The sequence below is a fragment of the Ochlerotatus camptorhynchus genome, unplaced genomic scaffold (genome assembly GCF_037179485.1).
Source record: "Ochlerotatus camptorhynchus isolate MF236.1 unplaced genomic scaffold, CSIRO-AGI_Acam_v1.1 ptg000614l, whole genome shotgun sequence".
NCBI classification, from domain to species: Eukaryota; Metazoa; Arthropoda; class Insecta; order Diptera; family Culicidae; genus Ochlerotatus; species Ochlerotatus camptorhynchus.
The window spans coordinates 252121-278345 of record NW_027041093.1 but is presented as its reverse complement, the minus strand read 5'-3'; the positions used below and the strand labels follow the sequence as shown (position 1 = coordinate 278345).

At 37.0% G+C, this 26225-nt stretch overlaps 1 protein-coding gene across 1 annotated transcript in view; it reads right to left on the bottom strand.

Annotated features, from left to right (window-relative positions):
- Window positions 1–834: 834 nt before the first annotated feature.
- Scr (Sex combs reduced) overlaps window positions 835–26225 on the bottom strand; it is a 39325-nt gene continuing 13934 nt past the window's right edge. The window contains exons 2-3 of the mRNA XM_065237392.1: window positions 24598–25447; window positions 835–2889 (exon numbers count right to left, since the gene is read on the bottom strand). Coding sequence (XP_065093464.1) covers window positions 2585–2889; window positions 24598–25417 — 1125 coding nt within the window. The 5' untranslated portion in view covers window positions 25418–25447 and the 3' untranslated portion in view covers window positions 835–2584. The remainder of the gene's footprint in view (window positions 2890–24597; window positions 25448–26225) is intronic.

Here is a 26225-nt window from a genome sequence, read left to right as displayed (position 1 = left end):
ATTCGTTAATTAAAATGTTCCATTAATATACCGTAATTTTAAAATTCCCTGCGTGATGATGAAATTCTCCGAAAATTCCAGGCAATCAAATTCCTAAAGATTTTCGATTTTCAAGCGATTTTTTTCAGGTAGTCAACACCCTGATAATAAATTCGGTAAGGATCTAAAAATTTCTTAGTTGTTTTTTGTTTTAAGTTGGATCAAATTAACTTGAAAGTATCATGAAATGCAATAATTTTGCGCGGCGCTGAACTCTGCTAATTTTGCCAATATTTTGTGGCGTATTGTGATATTGTTAAATTTAAATTTTTCCCATGCACTACATCTACATACAGGCAAAATTGAAATATCCTAATTTCACATTATTTTGGGATTTTTCAAAACACCATGAAATTATGGCCTTATTACTTTTCGGCAGCTCAAATAAAACTTATCTCAGAGATTTGGTGTAATGAATTTTAAAACCGATCTCATTCGAATGCCTAAGTCTATTTATTTCCAGAATAACGCCTCATGGAGTGTCATGAAAGTGCTTCAATATGTGAATGCTACCATGTGATCAATTGTGCTAATTATTTCAAGCCATTCCTTTGCCTCAAGCATGTACTGTTGATAGTGTGTTTTCTTTGGAATTCTCATATGCACGCTAAACTAATTATCACCTACATTTTCGTCTGATGTTCGATGTGACCTGAAAACGAACTAAAATGAGACAAATCATTTTGGCGACTGCTGTTTAAGGGTTTTGATTTATTTATTGGGTTTGTTGGATTACGCTTTCTATGAGACCAGGCATTATGAATGTTCGGATTGAAATTAATAAAGCATCATCTGTATTTGTATCCATTTGCTTTATTTTTGCTGCATTGACGGTCAATTAAAACTAATCAATTGGATGCATTTTAGCAGCTATATTACTTAAGCAAAAAAAAAGAAGAATCAAATAAATTTGCTGCCCAATTATTCTAATGTACCAATAATTCGTCGTAACACGCTTTGAAATGAGATTTCTGGCATAGAAACGGCAATTATGTCTTAAGTAAATGACCTATTGTAACCTAGAACGTTTTGACTGCCACTGTTGGATTATGCTACGGTTACTAACAGCTCTCAACGTGACTATTGTTTGTTTCGTTTTACATTTTCATTACAAAATGTGTTTACATGACCTCCTATCTGATGTACTGATACAATATTTCACTTGAAATATTTTCTTTTCCCATTTAAATCGGTAAAATAGTGTCATCTCGGAATGCATAAAATTTCATGATTTCATCTTCTGGCTAATGCTTCTTATCGCGATAGAATAAAACGAATATATTTATAATTCTAGTTATTTCTAATTACACTCGTTACATTTCTGAAACATCATTTGTCCCTGAATATTGCTATTCACAAGAAAATGATTTTATTAAAATTCAAACGAGAAGCCTCGTTATCATTTCATCGACATAGAAAAGTGTTGCTTCAACATAATCCCTGTGTAATCCGAATTTGTTATGCGTCTGTGTTAATTTTCGTGAATATATTAGAGCAGAAATAAAAGATTCAGAGCCATCTGTAAACAGAATTTAAATGAAACAACATAAACATAAACATGATCGAATAGAATTTCATTTTCAACCACCTGATTCAAAGGTCAGTGATATAGTATTTCAATATTGCATCTTCGTTGGTGGATATTATTTAACTACTTAAAATTATTTCACAAGAGCTCTACAGCAGTTCAATAAATTAAAGTTTCATCACACTATATTTACAGTTCATCTAATGTTTTAATTGCATAACTCGTAACTGAGTAGGCTAAAACCAGTGTAGAATATCTCAGACCAATATCATCTTGTTCAAGTTATACCTAACTAAAAAAACTTCAATTAAGGGCAATGTTTGTTTGTATGAAACATCAGATGAAAATGTTATACTATGGAAATTAACAACAAAAATGATAGCTTACAATCGAAACAAGTACGATTTTTATAGTAACTTTTCCATAATTTTGCCATAACTAAATTGATTGGTGCAAGTCTTGGCTAACTTTCATAGCACAGAGCTTGTATGCAAGCCTGCAAACGACTGGAAAATTATGGGAAAGTAAACGTAACACCATCGATAGCTTACATACTAGTATAGAGATGCCTCACGTAACGCGAGGCTTGCTTTTCGAATACTGATTAGAGAAGGTTTTATTAATTCTTTCTTCGAATTTATCATTTATTTACACAGCTGATAGGAGAAGGACCAGAAAGTACAATAAATTATGAATTGGGGACAAAGATAAAATCGAAGAAAGGATTTCTCATATAATGAATATCTCAACAGCAGCTTGCGACAGTTTCTACCTGGGATATCATCTTGCTTTACACATTTCTGTGAGTTTTACCAGTCCTCGACGGTCAAGCTTCTAGAACGTAATTTCCCTAAGCTATGCCGGGGAAAGTCAAAACTCTTGATTATACTTGGTGGAATCAGATGGTGTAGTGTTGCCACTGAACAAAACACTATCTTGATTATTTTGATATCCCTGATATTGTTCCTGATAAAGCTGGTTGAGTCTCTAACCAGTACCCGAAAAGTGCCACGCGTCCTATGCACTAAGATGTGCAAATTGTGATGGATGGATATCGAACTGGTATGGATGTCCATAAGGTGACATATGGTACGGAACGATATTCATCGATGCCATTTTGTGTTCCTTTTTCCATTTCATCCGACGATTCTGAAACCAGATCTTGATTTGTCGTTCTGTCAAGCAGAGAGCATGAGCTATCTCAATTCGCCTTCTTCGCGTCAAGTATCGATTGAAATGAAATTCCTTCTCAAGCTCCAGAGTTTGATAGCGCGTATAGGATGTTCGCTGCCGTTTAGTTTCTCCATTGGCGTTAACAGTACCTGTAATTGAGAAAATTAACGTTAAAAGCAATGAACGAGAAAGGATGAAATCAATTAGATAATTAACATTTTAATAGGAAGCAATTAGCATAGCATTAGAGAAAATAAATAATTGTTGATTTCAGTTTATAATGAGCAGTTTGGTACGGGAACGAGCACTTGTGTTTGAGCGTGTATGTTGTAAAATAAAAGAATTATTGTCAAGAAATCAAATGAGTTTTTGATTTCAACTAGATTACAGCTACTTTAACTCTTGTTTTAGTTGCTGTTATTTAAAAATAATCGAAAGTTATAATGACAAATACTTTACAAATTAAAGTCATACTAATGCTTACGCTGATAATTTTGTGTGCTTTCATTTTAGTTGTTTTAACTTAATCTGCTTTTGTCTAGAATGGCACGAACATTGTATGTTCACGAGTTGGCTCTGCAGGAATGCTGTCCTGCTTGTATGCTTTGCACTATCGAGCATTTATGCTATCCTATGGGAATCGTCACTCTAGCGGAGTTATGTTCAAAGAAATAAAGAAGAGACCAAAGGAAAACGTAAGATATTTCCTCATCTTATACATAACAACCTAGACGTCGGCTGACCAACGATACGGCCATAGTGTTGTGTTTGAAATTGAATAAATATAATTTATCATTTTTATTCGATTGGACACCACACGTTCGACCAAGTGAGAGTGATACGAGTGAATAGCTTCGCGAACCTTTCGAATCTATTGTGTTTGTTGTTGTGCCTTTATCAACAGTAATTTTGGGGTTAACTGCCATTATCAGCATAAATGTCCCACGATCCATAAGGATTGCATAGCATATGGAACATTTATGCTTATGGCGGCAGTTAAGTTCATGTGTTATTTTTATGTGTGGAAAAAGTGTTTTGCTGGATATAGGTCATAGAAAATGTCGAAAACCAGTGATAAAAATTCGATAGCAGAATGAAGAAAAATAAGAGCTTGTAAATTCTACTTGTTTCCTAGCTAAACATAGCACGGAATTGTTAACAAGTTTGTATGCAACATTGTAGATTTATGCAAATTTGCATGAAACACATCGTGCAAAATTCTCCCAAGCGATATTGTGCAATGCAAGAATTATACAGTTACATTAAATCTCTTTGGTGTCTTCGGCGCACTTATTCCTTAAAATAAATTCTCCCAAGACACAACAAATTTTAACGTAAAACCGTAGTTTTATAAGCGTTTGCGCACAAGTAATGATCCTCAAATTATAACATAAGGTGAGCCAAAAACGGTTGGGTAAACTCACAACAAAAACATACACAAAGAACCAGCTTTACCCAACGGATGAGTTCTTTAAACTTACTTTTGAGTTGATACCTCTCACTTGCTCTCTTGTTATTGTCAAAAATGAAAAGAGCAAAACAACCCAAAATTGAGTTCTATTCACCCAACTCGACAGTTCCGTGCGCCAAGTTAAAATTGAGTAAGTTGTGTATAGCTCAATTTTGAGCAGTTTAAACTTGACGTTGAGTGATAACATCTTAAAAGTAAGTAATCCTGTTTACATGCGACAAATGTATTATTTTATGGAAAACATATCACAAATTCGTCTTATGAGTTTTAATTTCGCATAAACATTCCATCGTTCTCAAGAAGGTATATTTTAGTAGAAATTACCAGTTATGTTTTCAAAGTCAAAAGGAGAACGTGGAATTTTTAGAGGAGAAGACTTCTTGCCGCAAGATATCACTAATCAACCTGACTTGTGTAGCCGGGTAAAATCGATTTGTTTAGTATTTTCAACAGCGGTTTGTTTTTTTTTCAATAGTGCTTAGTGCAATAGTGCATGTATTAGTGAAACTGCTCACTAATACGAACGGCGGTAGAGAAGTCTAGAGGATTTTGAACTCCATTTTTAAAAACAATGTTTACGATGCACATAATATTCAGACAATTGCTTACACTAGACCGAAAATAAACCATGCGCATGTTTTGAGCATGTTGGTGCTGTTCAGATCTCTCTCCTCCTGCGTCTAATAAATTTCAGGAACTTACAGAAATAAGAAGTTACAATTGTTTTGAGACTCAGTTTTGGTATCCTGAAATTCTAAACATTAATTGAAAAAGTGACGTAAAAATAATCGTGCTTACATTTTGTTCTATAACATTATTATTTTTTTAGTTAGCATGCAACATTACAGTTACAGATACAAATTTCCTCTAGAGTTTACAGTTGCTTCACAGCGATATAAATGTGGAAATGCTCAGGCGTCCACCTCTTAGTTCGCCTTTTTGTCCACCTGAAATATTCATAAGTATTACAAGCGATCAATTACACTATCAACCCCGTAATCTAATGCTATCATAATGTTCAGCAATGTCAGGAATGCTCACGAACCCCCAACATTTGCAAGAAAACTTACTACTAACTCAAGGTATCTTCCAAATAAGCTTCAAAATTGCATTTTAAAGATAATTATAAAAAATTATATTATTATTTAAATTACCTCAATGAAAATCATCGATTTTATAAAAAAAATGGCTATTGTTTGTATAAATAAATAAAATAAAAGGTGCGTGGTATATCGGGTTCTTAATTGAAAGGTTTTTCGACATTGATTTTAAACCGAGCATTATATGAATTTGCCAAAGAAACCATCATAATAAACAAAACAAAATAGTTGCAACTGAAAATATGTATCCACTTTGTTTTTTTTTTAATTACGTTCATCTGACTTATGTGGTCTTAATGAAGTATGATTTTCCCGTCAGCCTATTTGAGATGGTGGTTATAAAATGAACTAATAATCATATTTTATTAAATTTTTTCGAACCTTCCATCCCATTTGATAAAATCCATCTAGTGTATGTACGGCACAAAATTGACCATATGACCCGACGAAATCAAATGCCTAAGAAATGTCTCAACACAAATATCGTGACCGGCGCTCTATGATTGTATTTTGAAGATATATTCCTAATTCTGGTGTCTCTCACATGAAATGTTATTTAAAATACCATTAAAAAAAGCCATTTTAAACACAAAGACTTCATTCAAGGATTGGCATGAAATTGGATCACATAATATGAACGTATAAGCCATGACTGGTATATCCCTACAGTTTTCTCAAGAATCTCCAGCTTATGGGAAATCACTTCTTCGCAAGTTTTTCCTATTATCAACAGACCATGAGTAACCACTTTTTTATATGAGGGTGCCTCACGTTAACACCCTCTGACGTATACGGGAAATAGGATGAACAAAAATGTAAAACTCTATACTGTCTGTACTGGAACTTTGTGCCTGCTCTAAACATAATGTTATTTGATTTTTTCCCCAGTTGTTAATTGGGAGATTTTGTATGCCACTACCATTTTTCCTTGATTAAGTGACAAACACAACAATTATGCCAGAGTAGTTGGGTAAATTTTGAACCTGAAAATACACTCGGAGGACCTGGAATCGAACCCTACGCGCCTCCGGTATGACATGCGGTGCATTTACCGACTAGACTATCGGAACGCTCATTTGTAGATGATAAAAATACCTACTGAATACTCATCAGCAGTGCCAAAACTGTTTGGGTTTAGTGTTGAACTTGCGACGTTTTTGTTTTGACATCGGCTTTAGAAAGATATTTTCGCGCTATTTCAGATCTTACGCGATCAAATGTTACGTGGACGACAAGTGACAAAACGGTGACAGACGACATGCTAACAAACGAAGAGTATCTAAACGACGATTAGTACTCGCAGCTGTGCAGTTGTACGCTGCTCTCAACGACTGCTGTGAGTCTACATGTTTCAATACGTTCTGGAAAAGAACATGTTTCTCGACCGTCGCTCTGTCTGCAAAGCAATCTTGATGACGGCTTTGATATCTTGAACTTGGTTGCCTTGTAGCATAGTATTTTTGTTGACGCTCGTGTTTTTGTCAATTCAAATTTTCTTGCTCTATGGAAATTGCGAAAATCAAACGCTGCGCACATGTTGGGTTGGTGTATGAAGAAAATTGGTGTAGATGAAACGCTTACATTTTCTGATGGTGTGATATCTGAATGTCTACTTTAATCAGTAATATAGCTGTTGTCTATTTAACGGCTCGTTAAAAACGAGATTGGCGCTGGCTCAAACGCCACTCAGCTTCATTTCAAGTATCTTACTTGAACCTTGCTGAAGATCTTTTTTCAACAAAACGTCAAATAAAAATAGTTTCCAACTATCTCTGGTTTCACACTCCATCCAGATTGTGTCCACCGTTGATTTCTTAAACTACAACTGCTTCTTCGACAATCCATGCTCGCTCTCCGTACATTACGTCAGTCTGTTGAGGCTAGCCTTTTTCAGAAGTTTTCCACACATATGTCTAGCAAGCATAAGTTTCTGAAGGATACTGGATACCTGGTATCGGTAGCAATACTAATTTTTGTATCTTTAAGTGATTTCAATCTAGACTTTTTACAGCACCACTCAGAACACGTTCGGGACCATCTCGATCGTCGTTTTTAAATCCACGTTCCTTTTTCCACTGCTGTATTCCGTAACCCTTCCCCGCTCAGATTTTTCATTGTTCTGAGATGCAAAAACGCGTTTTTTAAGTGCTATAGAAAAAAATGGTCTATACAACCTGAACAAATCGAATTAGTTTAAAAAAAAGTTGTCAGTATAGTAACTTGATTGTTTATAAATAGTTACATAGCTGAATTCTCAAGAATAAATATAGAAAATACTGGATAAGCTTAAATAAATACATACTGTTTAATGCTTAATTAATCATGAGACGGACCAAAACTGTGGATCATCTGTGATATCATGGGAAGGAGAGGGATAAGCGTTGTGTCCCTTTGCCTTGCCGTGGTGTAGGTGGCAAGGCTTTGGTAAGGGCACTTTTCGGATGGTCGAGATCTGGGCAGATGGGGTGTGATGGATATGTGCACGGAGAGCTTCGAGAAAAAGATTCTTGAACACATACCATATGCTCCCAGGAAAATGGCCACCCAAGTAATTAAGTAAACAAGCCATTTTTGTAATATAGTGCTAATATACAAATTATATGAAGCTTGGAAGTTCCATACCAGGATTGCTTCAACCTTGTTCGATAAACATGCCTCAAGCTGCATTTGGTTTATTTTTCATTCATTCTATCGAGGACATTGTTGTGATTTAATTTTTTATCACCTATTTGGATTTTTTTCCCTCAAAATTACAAAAAATGTGTATATTTTTCATATAAAGACTTTATTTTTCCCTACAATTCTGTTTCATTTGTCATCTCGAGTTACGATTTATTGAAAAATATCGAATTAAAAAAAAAATTGCATGGTTTAAAGTAGCCGAAATATTGCAGAAATGTGAATGATTGCCCAGAGCAAACAAAGTTTCATGACATCTGAGAAGATCGAGTCTGACCGATTCGTCAGCTTGCGTGGAACTGCCCTTTTGCATTGCTTTTACACAAAAACTGAATGATATTAAGTAATTTTTTTCATTTAAAGCTGGGCTTCTATACTTAACATTATGGATAACATGAAAGAAAAGTAAGCTTTTATTCTAAAGAAATCATCGATTGACGATTCCAAACTCATTTTTTAAATCACAATTTCTTAAACTCACATTATAACTGTAAAGAACCGCTCATGGTTTAACGAAGGAAAAATCAACTAAAATAATTATTTTCGGACTAGTGGCATTCGGGCAAGTATTACATTTAGTCTAGTGGTATTCGGATTAGTGGTATTAGGATTAGTGGTATTCGGGCTAGTTTTATAAAACCGGTTTGATGGCGAATCCAAACAGCTAGGGGATGAGAAGAATACAGCAATGGCATGAATTCTGCAGAAGAGAATAACGAGACGGAGAATAACTGTCCGCGCCAACGACACACGGAAGTTCTATGAGAAGATGAGCAACTCGCGCAAAAGCTAGTGTCGCAAAGTTTACATGTGCATAGACCTCGAAGGAAATCTTCCCACGAACGAGTGTGAGGTGATCGAACGATGGAAGTAGTACTATGACGAGCCTCTTAATGGCGGTACTGCAGAGAACGAAGGTGGTACGGTAACAGATCTAGGAGCGCACGCAGAAGACGACAGGTTCCCGGTCCTATGCCTCAAAGAAGTCGATGGTGTTTACAAACTACAAGTTATTAAAATAAAGTGGTAAAACAGTGACTAGACGACTGTACTGAATTTGAATATTTGGGAGGAGCAGCTATTACCAGAGGAGTGGATAGAAGGTATCGTCTGTTCAATCTAGTTACAAAAAGAGCGACAAGTTGGATTGATTGCTGAGGACCGCTATAAGGTTCTTCGAATTTCCAAGAGGGTCACGGCTAGGTGATGGGTTTTTTCTGCTGTTTAATATCATCTTGAAAGGTGTGATCTGAAGAGCGGGAATATACAAGAGTGGTACGATTATCAGAAAGTCTGTCCAGGTTCTTGGCCTTGCCGATGACATTGGAATTATGCCAAGAAATTTTGAGACTATGGTGGCGGAAACGTACATCAGACTAAAGGCTGATACCAATAGGATTATACTCGTCATTAATGCATAAAAATACATGAAATGACGAGGTTCAAGAGAAGATAATGTTAGCAACAAATTCGGATTGGCAATGATGAAATCGAGGTGGTAGACTAGTTCGTGTATCAGGGCTCACTGCTGACCACCAATAATAACACCAGCAGAGAAATCCAAAGACGCGTACTTATTTTGGACTCCGATGGACGCTCCGGTTGAATAAAGTTCGCAGCAGCACAAAGTTGACTATCTGCAAAACGCTGATTAGGCCGGTAGATTTAGATTACATTTTGTGTTAACATGCGCATGTTTCAGAAATTTTTCTGAATGAAATTTCTAAAACATGCGTATTTTTTCCAAATTTCATGTAGACCAGCCTACATCTAAAATATTTTCAGACATTAAAGTCCGTTGCACGTTAATTTAATTGATGTCAACAATATAATATATCAGGCACCTCGTATATCTCAGTTGTTTGAAGATGTACAGCTTTTATATCTTGGGACATTTTTCTTAAAATTGGTGAAAGCTGCCCTCCCTTTTCTCATTCAGTTGCATTATCAATCTACTACAGATTGATAATGCAACTGAATGAGAAATTTAAGGGCAGTATTTATTTGGAAGAACAAAAAATACAGGCATTGTACAGATTTCGTCAAAAATCATCCAGAGTTTGCAAATTGAGATGTTTCTTCTAATAAATGCTAACAACGGTAAAATAAATCAGTTTCAATGCATATCGAAGGTTAATTTAGTTGGTGTTTGATTTCATTAACGGAAATCTGTGTCCTGTTTCTTTTTCAAATTTTGAATGCATTTTCAATTTTTATACATGAATGGACTAGTTGGTCATATAATAGCGGGGTTAGTTGATCAATAAACGTTCTAACAATCAACTCAATTGAACAAGAGACTTGTGTGGGAAAAGTATTTGAAATTTTAAGGTACGCTGTATTTCGTGAGGTGGAAACAAAGAGAGAAAACAGAACCCAAGTCACATTTTAAGCTTTATATAGGTTTTATAGCATTCTACAAGTCTAAATCCCGGTCTACAGAACTCTCATAAAACCAAAATGGTTACTTCATTGTTCAAATTTTTGGTTTGAAACTATAAGCAATGTAGTACCAACGAACCAAATGTGGCAAAATTTTAATTTTTATGAATTGCTTGGAAATTCTTTGCAATAATTTTAAACGCTAACATTAAATATTTTTAACGCACACTAAGGCATCAACTTATCTGCATACCTGGATATTATTTCTATATGCTTTGGAACAAACGACTGACATGCTCTATACCCTGATCAACTTATCCCGCCTATGGGGCTAGTTAGTTAATATGACAACCTCTCGGAAAACACAAAACTTCAATAAAATTGCAAAACATCATGGGCCGTTTAATTTTTAACAAGAAGTATAAACTCATCACAATATTTGAGCAATATTAATTCTCACCAGAACATCACAAAGAAATAGTTAATGAACATGTTTTCACATCCTTTTTGCATATTAGAGGCCTTTTTGAACTGATTCGGCATTTGGAGGCAATTTTGTCGACTATAACTGGTTTGGTATTTGCTGGGTTATTTTGGCGTTTTTTATCCATTTCAATGCCTCTGTTTATGAGTTTCACGCAACAATCAGGTTGAAAGCGTTTTTGGTAATGTATAGCCATTTTGAAGTTTTTGAGAAAATTTTGGCTTTACAGCACCTGTATTCAAAAATGGTGGGTCGCCAGCCTATAGAATTTCTCAAAGTGCGTCACAATCGGAAAAGATTGAGAACCACTGACTTAGACAGTTTTCCAAGTTTTTTTGGATTGTCAAAGAGGCGCTCTAACTCTTCAAAGGGTATACATTACGGAACCTTTCAATTAGAATCGGTTCTTTACGATGAAGGCAAGCATGACAACTGTGATTGATGGAGTAGTCATGGAGTAGCACGACATGCGCTAAACTAAGGACACGGGATTCACTAAAATAGATCAAATTACTGATCACAGAGGTTTTATGTCCCGAACAGAAGATCCACAAAAATCATTGGGTAGCGGCACCGGTGGTGTAGTGGTAAGCGTGATTGCCTCTCACCCCAGCAGGCCTGGGTTCAATCCCAGTCGGCGCCACCGGGATGTTCTGAGGCATAACACGTCTGATCACGGGGAGAAAAGCCGTTGGTCCCCTGTTCATGAGTTGTTGAGTCGATGGGTAGGGTGCAGGTGTGGAAGCTGCCTTCCTAGCGTCGGTAGCATTGGTGCTCAGTACGGAAAACAAGATAGCATAGCATAGCATAAACCAAGTTGCAAAATGTCGTAGGTGGTACGAGCTCCAAACTGTTGTTAAGGAGGAGACCCACCTTCATCCGTTGCTGTTAGATAGTAATTTGTGGTTAACCACTACCTCTTAGATACAGGATGAGTCTCCCTCCAACAGACTATAGCTATCCTGGCCACGTCCTGTGCTCAGCACGGAAAACAAGATCGACGGAAAACAAATAAAGGAAAAAAAAATCATTGGGAATCTTCCCTGGATAATCTTTAAAAAACAAAATAATAATAAAGAACCTTAGAATCAACATAAAAATGCGGCATATATTATATAACAAACAAAATTAAAACTTCTGTGATGATGGTTTGAAAAAGTACACTTTTCAATATCACAGTGAATTCAAAAATGTTTTTATTGCATAACTAAAAATGCAATTTTTCTGCTCCTTACAATTTATTACACACCCAAGGGCTTTCCACATTCTATGTGGACAGTTTTTTTAGAGGTTTCAGCCCACCGGTGCTCCATATATTGTTTAGTTTATAAATTTATGGTCCGTGGATATTTTCAAGCCCCTTCCTCCTAATCTGTCCACGTGGTACATGGACAGCGCCTTATACTCTGAAATTTGTGCTTACATTAAACACATAACAAATAATGGCATCTTAAATACTTTAAAAAGTTGAAAAATCTACGATTCCACGGTTGAGACATTTTAGGCGAAAAACCACAGTTCATTGCTTTTCACTGCATCAAAATGTATGAGAAATAAAAATGGGTCATCACACACAACTTGTATAAAAATCAATGAAACATTTAAACTAAACAACACAGAGACGAACTGGACCGTCGCCCCATGCATAGTTAATGGAATCAAAACAAACGAAAACGGAAAACTGGATAAAATAAAGTGGCATGAAAACGTACTATATCAGACATTCATCAATCAACTGAGACAATGGTTATTATGACAGCTTCACATGTACAATCGAATAAGCTTTTACGCATTCACAACAGGGATGGATCTAGTTCAGATGTTCAGCCTGAAGATTTACGTCAGCTTCCTGAATACTGCTTCTCTTGTACAGAAGATGTTCTGCATCTTTCATGCTGACCTTCGTTCATTGAAGAAAAAAAAGTTACGTGAAGTGGTGCTTATGGCAGCAAAAATCGCTTTTTGGGGATTATCAAAATGTACGGCGATGTCCGTTTCGCCTTCCCACGTAACACCTGAGTCTGCTCAGTTCAAGCTGTAGGGTGTCAGTTGTCACATCGAGTTGAATCGAGCAACTGACGCAATTCTACATCCCACTACTATTTATGATGATCTTGGATGAAAAGCGACAGAGAAAAGGTGTGAAACTCAATTAAGCCAATGCAATCAAATTGCTTTTAAATAAATGGAAATTTTTGCAACGTGTATACAAGAAATTCCAATATTGTAGTAGAGTCTGTCCATTAATCATTTCGTTGCTTCAATGGAACCCTCTTGAGTTTGGTATGAGGACAGTCTTAGTTTCAATAACAGATGAGTGTGTATGCTCAGTATAGACGTATTCAAATTGTTGGAAGGGATTTTAACATTAACTATGCGTTCGATTTGGAAGGTTTCGATTTTTACGAGAAAATTGGAGCATTGAGCAAGTGACAACAGCAACATGGTTTGAGTGATGGATGTTATTGTTGCTTCTACGAGTGTTTAGTTCATGGTTACGATTTGTTTTACCACTACAGTATTATGAATGGCTTTTACTCCTCCGGGTGTAGATACCCATTACTTATTAATGGGATTTTTGAGGAAGGTTAGTTTTTTATATTATTGCGAAAGCGTGCCAAATCGTATCATAGATGTCGTATTGATTGTTTGTCAATGGTATGTGTTTTGCCTCATATGATACTCGAACTGTTTCTGACTTCTAGTTATTCTTGTTGTTTCAAAACTCAATAAATAAACAAAAATACCACCTACACAAACACTAATAGCACTTTCAACTTCTAAAGCGCATGCAAAATATTATAGGCAGCCGTAAATAAAAAATAAATAAAAGCATGAGCATCCATAGCGTGCAGATTTTAAATGCAACGAATATAGAGTTAGCAAAATATTTTATGACGTGTAAAAACGTTTACAAAACATTTTTTATAGGCCTCTTCTCCGTTCTTCATTCAAGTTTTCTTTTTGATTTCAGCACCCCTTCTTCCATTGCCTTTTTTTCGCGTGGCTTCTTCACGTCTGTGGGCTAGCCTTCTTCATTTTTCAAGATTTATAGCCTTAACCGATTGAAAAGATTGTTGGTTATACTTGTTTCAGTCGGTTGCATGAAGCTTTTTAGTAGTTCTTTTTGCCTTTTAACTAATACATTTGCATGTACGATCATGTTTTTTTTTAATAAACTTCTGGCGTGTGAATCAATAATTCGACTGCTTAGTTGTATGATGTGCTATGCACTATCAATTCATTTAGGGAATTAATAGAAAAGTTATTTCAATTGTTTAAAAAAAAAGGGTAGTAGTGCAATACTTTGGTAGGCTTTGTAATTTGATTGTGTCATTCTTTTTGGTGTACTGCGTACTTTTTTGTTTACAGTTTCAAATTCATTTTTTTATAGGCTCCGTGCACAGATTACGTAACGCATGAAAGATTGAGCAAAGTGAAAAAAAATCTAAAACTTAAAAAAATATTTGCTGTTAAAGAAGAAGAAAGATTTTTTGCGTTACGTATTTTTTGTACCGCGCCATATGATGAAAGCAAGTTACAAAACTAAAAGGTATAAATTGAATTTGCAATTTTGCTAAATTACTGACACTTTCAGTCCAAATAAATTCCACATGAAACTGTACGCCTTTCCTCAACTAAGTCCCCTGAGAACTTCCAGAGTTGTTAAGGGGTTGTACCTAATCAATATTCTGGTTAGGTTTCGCGACCAGTCTTGGAATAAAATGAAACAATCTACTACCTTTTCATCTTACGTTTCGACTCTCTATGGGGTCTTCTTCCGGGAACTAAAGATTAATTTCCCTAATCTTAGAAATTCATCTTTCTTTAATTGATTGTCTTGGTATAATAATGCTATCAGATTTGTGATCTAGTGGAATAAACGGTCAAATTGAATGTCATCCGTGGGAACTAATGTTTATAACTTGATAATAAACAATAACCACTCGGTACTGATTTTATTTCGTATTGAGTACGAATGATTTATAAAATAAATACGTATTTACGTGTCTATAAAAAAAGGACGGAAAATCGTACACTCAAAAAAAAAAGGAAAAAAAAACACGTGCATTGTACGAGGATAATGCAAAGGACAGTGTTGGAAATATATCAAAAAACCAAATCGCACCAAAGAACAAGATCACGCTTAGTTTTCGTAGACAAAAATCAATAAGCGAACCTGCCACCGTACGAGGAGCGTTGCCGTCTTCTGGGCATCGAACCGCTAGTGGTGCGACGGACGGTCGCTCAAGCTATGTTTGCTGGTAAGCTTCTCACGGGTGACATCGACTGTCCAACGTTGCTGGCCCAGCTAAATATGTATGCTCCTGAGAGACCTCTTCGTCAACGCGAATTTCTGTTTTTGGAGCCACGAGGCAGAAATTATACGCAGAATGAGCCAATTCGTGCAATCAGCTGACAATTTAACTACTTTTATTGCGAATTTGACTTTAACTTATCAGCAAATGTGTTTCGTCACCGGTTACTTGACCGTTTTCGTTTCGTTGACCATAACTATTTAGATTAAGTTTCATTCATTAAGACATTAATTGTCAGTTGAATTATTAAATAAATAAACAAACTGCAGTTGATATTGCAAGCCGTGATATCGCAGCTCGGAATATCAAGCTAACAAAATTCACTAGCTGCAAATCTCACCAAACTGTCGTGAGATTGCGCGTCATGATTTTTGTTTTACACCCGAACACAATCGAAACTTCCATAACGGCTTGCAGCAATCGCTTCGTGTCTGCCATCGGTGAAGAGAAAAAAGAGATATATTATATATTATATATATATTATATTATATCATTTTTTTTCCTTGATTTGTTTTCCGTCGATCTTGTTTTCCCTGCTGAGCACTAATGCTACCGACGCCAGGTAGGCAGCTCCCACACCTGTACCCTACCACCTATCGACCCATCAACTCATGAATCGGGGACCAACGGCTATACTTCCCTTCCGAAGGAAGGCGTGATGAGAGATGTTATGCCTCAGAACATCCCGGTGGCGCCGACTGGGATTGAACTCAGGCCTGCTGGGATGAGAGATAATCACGCTTACCACTACACCACCGGCGCCGCTATTATTATATCTTCTCTTTCTATTAAAACGAGATGCAACGGAATCTCTCAGTTTCAACTTTACACATTGTGATTAGTCTCGCATTATCAAAGGAGATTGTAAAATCAATATCAGGCATGATATTTTGTTCCCATATCTCGCGTGCTGCATAGATAACCATGGGATCACGATAGGCAACTACATACAACGAGTGGAGATAGCGGCCCAACGGAATGGAGAAAAACGAAAAAAAAACAAAAATGAAGAAAAAAGAAAAAAAAAATGAAGGATGACAGCAAGACGCCAGTGTTGCAGAGTGGTGGCCGCAGCTAGTTCCAACAGCAGCTGTAAGCCCCAAGGAGAGCAGCAAGGACTCCAAGGAGAGCTAAGCCAGATGTTGTTGAGAAGTTGTAAAAACGGAAGGAAAAATAAGTGAAGAAGAAAGAAGAACAGAAGAAGGAGAAAACCAAGCCTCGTCGGGAGCGAAGCAAGGGTGAAGCTCTGATCGTCGGAGCAATGGACAAAACGACGTACGCAGTACTCCGGAAGGTTCTAGAGGATCCGTTGAAGGAACTAGGAGAGAACGTGGTGAAAACCAGGTGTGCCCAGAAAGGCGAAAGGCTTTTTGAGCTGAAGAACGATTCTTCGATTAAGAGCTCAGCCTTCAAGGAGCTCGTCGAAATGTCTCTTGGTGAAGGGACAAGCGTAAGAGCTCTACTAGGAGACAGTGGTCGAGTTCAGGATCTGGAAGAGATCACTACAGAGATGGGAGATGTCCCGATGTCAATCCGCATGAGGAAGGCGTACGGCGGCAAGCAAACAGCGGTGATACGGCTTTCGACAGTTGCAGCGAACAAGCTGTTGGATACGGGCAAGGTCAAGGTTGGGTGGTCAGTGTGCTTGCTGAAAGTCACTCCTCGGGTTATCAAGCTACTGGAGCGATGCTTCAAGTACATGGGTTTTGGTCACCAGGCAAGGATTTGCAATGGCCCTGACAGATCTGATCTGTGCAGGAAATGCGGAGAGAAGGGTCACATTGCAAGAGGCTGCACGCAGCAACCGAAGCAACGATCATACGACAGGAGGCTTCAAATGCCTAGCATACAAAAAGGCGATGGCAGGCCAACAGTACTCGAGGTAACCCAAATAAACCTAAATCATTACGATACTGCACAGCAACTATTGTGGCAGTCGATAACTGAAACAAAGTGCGACGTTTCAATCATTGCGGAACTGTATCGAGTGTCCCAGATAAAACAGAGCAAATCAATTTATTTTAAGGAGATGTGTCAAGACGCTGATGCCAACCCCTGGAGCGGCGCATAGACACAACAGTCCAACGATGTCCGCTGAAATGTGTCCAGAAAAGCTGAAAGTCATCGTGCAAGGACTTTTCCCGAAGCACAACCCAACGGCCAGGTCAACTACATCGGAGAGGCAGATAACGGCAAAGTTACAAGCGAGCGTCCAAATAGAACCGGTGAGGAGATTGATATTACACCATGATAACGATCGACGTCAAGAATGCGTTCAACAGCGCCAGCTGAGAGGCCATCGCCGAAGCACTGTATAGAATGAGGGTCCCTGAATACCTGTGCAGGATCCTGAGCAGCTACTTCCAGAACCGGGTTCTGGTCTACGAGACAAACATGGAATAGAGATAGATTAGGATCACAGTGGGAGTTTCACAAGGCTTTATCCTTAACGGCGCCGGTGGTGTAGTGGTAAGCGTGATTACCTCTCACCCCAGCAGGCCTGGGTTCAATCCCAGTCGGTGCCGCCGGGATGTTCTGAGGCATAACATCTCTGATCACGCCTTCCTTCGGATGGGAAGTAAAGCCGTTGGTCCCCGGTTCATGAGTTGATGGGTAGATAGGTAGAGTCCAGGTGTGGGAGCTGCCTTCCTGGCACGTCGGTAGCATTGGTGCTCAGCACGGAAAACAAGATCGACGGAAAAAACAAACCAAAGGAAAAAAAAAGGCTTTATCCTTGGTTCAACGCTCTGGAACGGGAAGCTGCTCAAAGGAGATGATATTGTGGGATTTGCGGACAACGTTGACGGTAGCTGGCGAGACGCTGGATGGAAGAGGTGGAAATGCTGGCGACCGAGGCGATCGACATGATTGGTAACTGGATTTAAGGAACGAAGCTGCAGATAGCCCAATACAAAACGGAAGTGCTATTGGTTAGTAACTTTAAAGCGGTGTACAGCGCAGATATCACCACCATTGCATCAATGCGTATGTTTAAATACCTTTTAGTGATGATCGATGACCGGCTAAACTTGAACCGCCACGTCGAATATGCCTTCGAAGGTCATCAACGCGATAACTAGAAGCATGCCGAACAATTCTGGTGCCAGCAGTAGCAAGAGTCGTCTTCTGGCCAGTGTGTCGTCGTCGATACTGTTCTAAGTGTTCGTGTATCTGTGTTTTTTTTTACAAAGAGGCTGTCCAGAAACCATGAGACTTTTTGATAGATTTTAGGCCTCCTTGTATGCTTTTTTATAACACAACAGTAAATCCATCCTTTTTCCCCTTTTAAATATCCACGTGATTTGCGGACAATACCAAAATAGATTCGAGATCATAGGTAGAATATTGAACCAGCATATGAGCTTGTCAAGTGAAAAGGTTCTCAATAAAGCGAATAATTATGTGCAAAACAAATCTTTTGAATTCTACAACATAAAAATAACCGGTCGATTTTCACCAGCATTTGATTTCTGTTCCTCGTATCTTCAAGGTGCAGGATTCTTCTAGACATGATCATAACCAGTTTGTGTTGTTTTTTTTTTTCTCGCTTTGCTTTTAATTCCACCCAACTCATGTGGTTCTGTCTAATAACAGCAAGAGAAGACTACGAAAGGCAATGGCGTGCGATTTTAAATTAATTTTAAATTTGCCATTTTCTTTTGATTCGTAATATTCCCGTTTCATCGCCACCGCACCATTGCATCGCATTGCTGCTCTGTATACGTTTGCTTAAACGTTTGTTGCGTTTTTTCTTGTTGCGTGATAATTTCGTGACTTTAGCTGTGGTCAGAATTCTTTTATGTTTTCGGGAAAAGAAGCCGACGAACATTTGCTTATCCAGGTTATTGGAGTGGGTAGTCGTTTTGTTTTACTGTTTCGAGCATGCACATAGTTCGTGATTTGTTTCGTGACCTGTGTTGTTGTGTAGCGTGAAAATCTGTAAAATTTATGAGGTGTTTTTTATCTGTATATTAAATAGAAACAAGTGTCAAATGTTCCGTTAGCTGAATTGTCAATGAATATCGATTTTATTTATTGTAACACCAGGTTGTTATGGTGCTTTATTCTGTAAAAGTATATGCAACCTGCATACCACCGGAGTGCCGTATTAACGGTAGGGCGATGGTGGGCTAAATCCAGGCCCCCCAACAATCAATCATATCCTTCTCAATAATATGTTTCAAGAAATTAATCGTTGGTTAGTTTTGTATTGGTATGAAGCACTAAAGCGTTGAAAACTATAATTAATAAATCATTCAAGTAGTTAGACTAGTGTTTTTAAATTCGTCGATCTCATATTTCGCTTTCGACTTTCGATTGGAATATATCTAACACCTGGTTACAATGCCACTTCTTTGGATGTTTACTTTTGCCCCTTTGTTCTCAAGCTTAAATGGTAAGAGTTCTAAAAGCCACAAAAGATTTTGGCAGATTCCACATATCGTCAAGAAAGTCTAAATATTCATAGAAAACGCAATAACATGAAAATTAAAACTCTCACAGATTACAGAATAACATTATGGTAGTTAAGCTGGTAGCGTGGCCAAAATCTATAGAGCCGTGGGCATATTTTCTACAGATCTACGGCCTTCAAAGTATTTTTAAGTTTTCTGTTAAGTTCTTGTTCCCACCGCTTAGAATGCACTCGATTTTATCATTTAAATAGAGCGTCCTAGATGGTATCTTGGGTAAAGTTATGCATTTCAAAATATGAAGAAAGCCAGAGCTGGGAACCAGAAAAAGATGGGTTGTAAAAACTAATGATTAACATATGAACTGAACCCAAGTAGTAAGTTTTATCAAGGTTTTAAAACAATATATGAGTCCAAACCATGAGCAACAAGGCTGTGGTAAAGCCAAAACTGCTATTTGGGAAATTGGTTTTCCCAAATGTGGAAATAATGCTCTGGATGTTTAAATGGCCACCAACTGCTCAATATATATAAAAATAATTTAAAAAATTAATTGAGGGATGATATAAACCAGACTTAATCGGTTACTGATCATGAATATTGATTAGGAATTATTTATGAAAAATAACATAAAAATGTAAATTGATAGTTGAACATGTGCCAAACAACAACATCAATTTCATCACAACAACGCCATACTGGTTCATCGATGACAATGGACAGAATTCTGACAACTAGAACCAAAGGTAGAGCGATATTTGACAAATCTGCCATAATCTTCATACAAATATTTTCGCTACCTCTAAACTGTCCATATGTTGATCAATTTTGATGCACTTGAAAAGCGAAGGAAGTTTACAATGGTAGCTTTTATAAACGATGTTGTAGCACAAGGAGTGAATGCCAGAGATTTTAGAAAATCTAAATATTTATGCTCCCGTTGATCCCTAAGAAACAAAAATATGTTTTATATTAACAACCAAAGAACAAACTATAGCAGGAACGCGCCTTTAAATAGAATGATGTCTTGTTATAATGAACATTATGAAACAATTGATTTGGCAATGAACAAAAATGCTCTTAAAAAACATTTCTTTTTGACGTTAGTCAGAAATTAAATTATTATTATTATTTAGCTTTATTAAGGAGGCTTTCAGCCTTGGGCTGCCAGAAATTAAAAATTAAAATAGATGTTAAGTGTTGTTGAAGATGCTAATTTCAAATAACAGACTAAAGTGGTAATGTTTATACGATAAATGAGGAGATGAAAGCATAGAATTGATAGTTCCGTTTAGAGTACGGCAGTGTGAAAATTGCATATAGAAGTAGAAAGCGAGCTAGACAACTTATTTTTTTTGTTCTTTATTAAGGAGATTTTTAGCCTATGGCTAGTTCAACTCGGAGCTAGACAACTTTTAGGAAGGTACAAATCAGTTTTATCATCTCTCTTTACCATACTCCCCCTTTGAAGAGGGATGGTGAGGAGTGTCCTCCCCCCCCCCCCGCCACCACTGGTTTTTGTAACTTAAACTGGTCTACATTTGATTAAAGACGAATAAATAAATAAAACGCATATCAGTCCCATATTTGCTTGATGGGATTAAATTGTTGCACAGGTAAACATTATTTTGGGTTATGAATCAAACTGGCATGTGGCCTTAATGATTACATATACGTTTTCAAATTGAAGCACCTTTGTCGCCAAAAAGCCGATTGTGAAAAAGTGAATAACCGTAATCCGGGGGCTTATTGTTCACTTTTTAACGAAAATATCGAATTAAATTACTAGTAAAACGACATTAACAAAATAATATCATTAAAATCAGTAGAGTTCTCAATCCTTCGTTTTACATGACAACTCATCATATTGAATATTACGAAAATTGCACTTTGTTTCAGAAAATCAATTAGTATTACCTATCTCTTAACACGGCAAAGAGTTGTACATTTTTCTTTTGCATGCCCAGACGTATCTTCCCCCTTTATTTCACGTGAAATAAAATATATCGAAGAATGCTACCTGGAATAAGAGTGAAGGGCTGGAATAAGCCTAATGGGCATTTGAGAATTCTAGAAAACCACAAGGACATATAATCAAGCAAAAAATATATCAGGTTAAAGGTATGACTTTTATGTAATACGTTTGATAAATGTCGTAGGGTCGAAATTTTGAGTTGAAGAGAATTTATTGCTCTTCCATGCAAACCCTCCTGGATCTCTTTTGACTTTTTTTTGTTACGGAAGTATCGATGGAGCTTATCTATCATAATGGGGTGTAGCACTACTTAATCACATGGGACCAATTTTCGTCAAACGGGTCAATAAAATTAAAACAAACAAATCCGTGTATGCACATTTTATGCTCACGAGTTAAACAATACAAGACAAAGTAGTATGCCGAAATGAAGAGAAGTATAAAGAATTGGTGCCACCAATAACAGGTACATTTCTTCATTAAGAGGCATATCTGAAAATCATACAAATATTGTTAGTCTTGACCCACATAAAGGGGTAAATAAATTTGTTAAAAAAAATGGTCTTGCATAGAGCAGCAGTTCCGTTCAACGAATTTTAAATCGCTTTGATTGTCTACATCAGTTTGCAATAACCCAGAACATGACATCATATATGATCAAAATTATCCAGTCCGTCAATAATAAACTATCATACATCGTCTCTGTTGTACTTACGGCGATTATTTTGGTTCGTTCGTTTAAAGTGATGTTTTGCGATAATTTGGAAAATTGTGTTGTGTATGCTTCCCAGTCGCTGTAACGGCGTAGAATGGCTGCATTGGGGAAGAACATAAGAGAGAAGGAAAAAGCCGAGCATACGCTTCATCATTAAAATTTCCTCGTCAGCCTATCCAATGATAATAATGTGGTTACGATCACTGGGTTGTTTATAAACGCGGTGGTTAGTATATGCGTACCCAGTACGCATACAATTAAAATCGCCTTCGAATTATAGACTTTGCATAAAAGCTTCTACATGATAACGAGAAATATCAAGGATTTCGCATGAAATTAATTTCGAATATATCGTAACCGCAAGTATATTACTGAAATCACTTGTGCTTGAAATGTAAAATTTAAAAACTGTCATGTCCTGTTTTATCATTAAGACAGTCATCTGGAGAAATTTAAGATTATTGAACCTTGACTGAACGGTTCAATAACATATTCGGAAATTCAGATGTATACCATACATAAATTCATCGCCTGATGTAGATGATAAAAGTTTCAAAACATATTCATGCGACATCATTAATATTAATAATGATAACATAACGTATTTCTCTTTTCCACCGCATAAGCAAGTGAATAAGTTGCATACAGCGAAACCTTCTTTGCGCTGCAAAGCTCTTAAAAGAGGAATCTGATTTGCACAACAATTGCGATTTAAATTCTTTTTAAGTCACCCATTCTACGGCAGAACACATCCAGAGATGGTATGGAAATCAAAGCATCTTGTTTTTGTGGTTCATTTTCTCAATCGGAACTGCTCGAGAATTCGTTACAACAAGACATAATACCCATAGGCCCTTTTTTGTTGTTAAAAATTATATCCAAATTCCTATAAAAATCGATTACCGTTATCTTTTATAAGTCTCGATACGAAATTTCAGAAAACGTATATATGCATCGCATTGGCCTAACATTTCCCACATCGAAAGTTTGAGTGATTTGAGCAGGTGGATTGAAGGCGAAAACTGCATGAAACAATGTTGTTAAATGACACGCCACGCTAGATGCTTCGAGCGTATCGAAATAGTTAGCAACGCTATGGGAATATTTGCGGTTCGTAAAATACCAAAGCAAAGAACAAGTTGTTCATTCAGTAGCGTAGCTAGTAGCATCTCTTTTTTGTTTATATTATTAAAGGATGAATAACAAGTAGAAGAATATGTTGTACATAAAATAATCTATGTTAAGGGTCCGTGTATAAATAATGAATCATTTTATAGAGGAGTCTATAAAATTTTTTACTGACTATGTATTGGGTATAGGATAAAACGTTATAAACGGTAGGGGCTAGTTAAAAAATGGTAAAACATATATTACTTCAATTCAGTAGGCTTTATAACCATCAACATTATTGGCTAGGTTTAGCGGGAGGCTTCGTTGTCACCACGAATGAACAATATACATACTTAACATTATATAATTTGATATTCTGTTGAAATAAGATTTCATCACACAAGCATTGACTCCCGTTGACAAATAGCATAATGAAAACAGATGGCATGCTTCCCACTTGTTGCCAACAACTAGCCTTAAGCGCTTTCATACAAAGCAACATGTTTCAGAAACATTTTTTTGCAGCTATATTTATCTTGTTTTTACTTAACTCAACACACAAAATGAATAAATTATCGCTGGAAAAAAAAACTAGAACACATCAGTATCTAAATTGAGCAGTTCTCATCAACTGTAACCGTGAAACAAAAGTTCTTCACTGTTCGGATCTCGCCCAATTGTTTATTCAAATTCATATTTCTGTTTGTTTTTTCATCAATTTTCACTTCACTGCTCGAACCTTTCAAAGCGTTTGGCAGAATACGGTAATTCCTCTTTCTAGCACTACGAAGCATGAAACAGCTAATACGCTCTAGTTTCCGTAGATACGATGCTGAGCAAAGCGAAAGGCATGTGCTACTGACAGAAGGTGTAAAGTGATTAGATGATTAATTTATTGTTTGTTATGCACGGGCTTGATTGAAATATATCTTGTTTGAAGAATTAAGAGCGTTCATCTCTTCACCTAAACAGATTTTCCGCAGACGGCTGTTGAGAAGACTTTTGAGATCCGTTCAGAAGCATCTCTGAATGTTTGGAATCATTTGGATGATTTTGTGCGCGCTAAAAATAATAACCATGTGAGAGCAAACGAACACCAACAGCGAAAGCGGATACAAAGGACCGGAAAAGATGCTTAAGAGCATTTAGCTCAGTGTGATGAGATTTAATCGTAAATGAATCTGTGAGATATGATTATGATGTTACTTACTTGTGCCGATATGCACTCTTTTCATCCATGGATAAATTTGAGGCGGTCCTCCACTCTTTTTTCCTCCACTTCCGCCACCTTGGGAACTGCCTCCTTCAGTACCACTATCATCGTCACTTGCGTCGGATTCATCACCTTCTGGGCTCCCCAGGGGTAAATTCACTTGGTTCACTGGGTTACGATTACTAATATTACTGCTGTTGTTATTTGTATTACTATTACTAACTGACGCTGCTGCGCTGGCAGATTTCATTGTTCGTGACACATTTTCTACTACTGAGCTAGGTGATAACTTCGGTGAAATGTCCGGCCGGCTACCGCTTCCTCCTCCTCCTCCGCCGCCACTGCTATTAGTACTTGCCGTGCTTAGGTCTTGCGGGCTTGTGGTACTGTTATTATTGCTACTATTACCTACATTTGTACCTGTACTAGTACCTTCACTAGCATATTTACAACTTTGAGAACTGAGGCTGGACTGTTGCTGTTGTTGTTGTTGTTGATTCAACAGAAATTTTTGCGGTTGCAGTTGTGTATAGTCTACCATTTCATTAGTTTGATGTGCACTGCTGGTACCGGTAGCGTTGACGTTTCCAGGTCCCGATGCTAGTGGATTGTACGACTGAGGGTTAGAGTAGTGTGCCTGATGTGGTGTGCCTGGGTACAAGTTAGGAGTGTAGGCCGATGGCGGGAAATATCCGTCACTTTGACCACTACTGCTACTCGTTTGGGCATTGTTGGGATTTGGTGCATTATTTGGATAACACGAAGCAAGTGAGTTCACGAATTGATAGGAAGACATCACAAAATTATTGGCATCCATGTTAGAGTGTCAATGTCCAAGACCATTCACCTGTAATGAATAAATGACATATTAATAGAAACAAATATTTAGTAATGAGCATCGTTTTTTTTTACAATAATGAAGAGATTTTGTGTGTTGTAATTAGTGTTTTCATTCCCGGGAACACAAATTTCGTTTCCCGATATCCCAAAATTTCCTAGGAAATTTATATTTACTCAAAAACTGATTCAGTTGAACTTCATTAAACCAATCATTACCGTGAGATGTTGCTTGTATTTAATCAAATATATTATATTAACAATATGATCCATTCACGCCTTTTCCACATATATCAAAGGCAACCTGAAAAATATTGCTTCACGCACCAAAAAATGTCAGTAACAATCTATCAATTACATCGAGGGGCGCAAATATATTAAATACATTTTGTATATTACATGATAATTTGTCTCACTGTCACTGTTGTCTGACTGTCACTATTGTCATTAAATAAAATACACTCAAGTCTTCACAAGGTTTTTTTTTAAACGCGTTTTTATTTTATACGGTTGGTGCCGCTGAGTCACGATTTACACGGTACATTTTTAATGATTTCTCCATAAATCAAGTCCGGGATTTCCAAAACATTTTGGTACTTGAACTGTGAATTGTGAAAGCTCTTCAATATCCCACTATTTTCTGCTTGCTTTCAAGGAACTTGAAAATGCTAGAAGTGTATTAAATCAACTTACTTGAACAAAACTCAAACCACGTTTAAAAATATAGTGAGCATATTATAACACATGTAATGATCCGTGACGACCATACTCATGGAAACCATGACTCT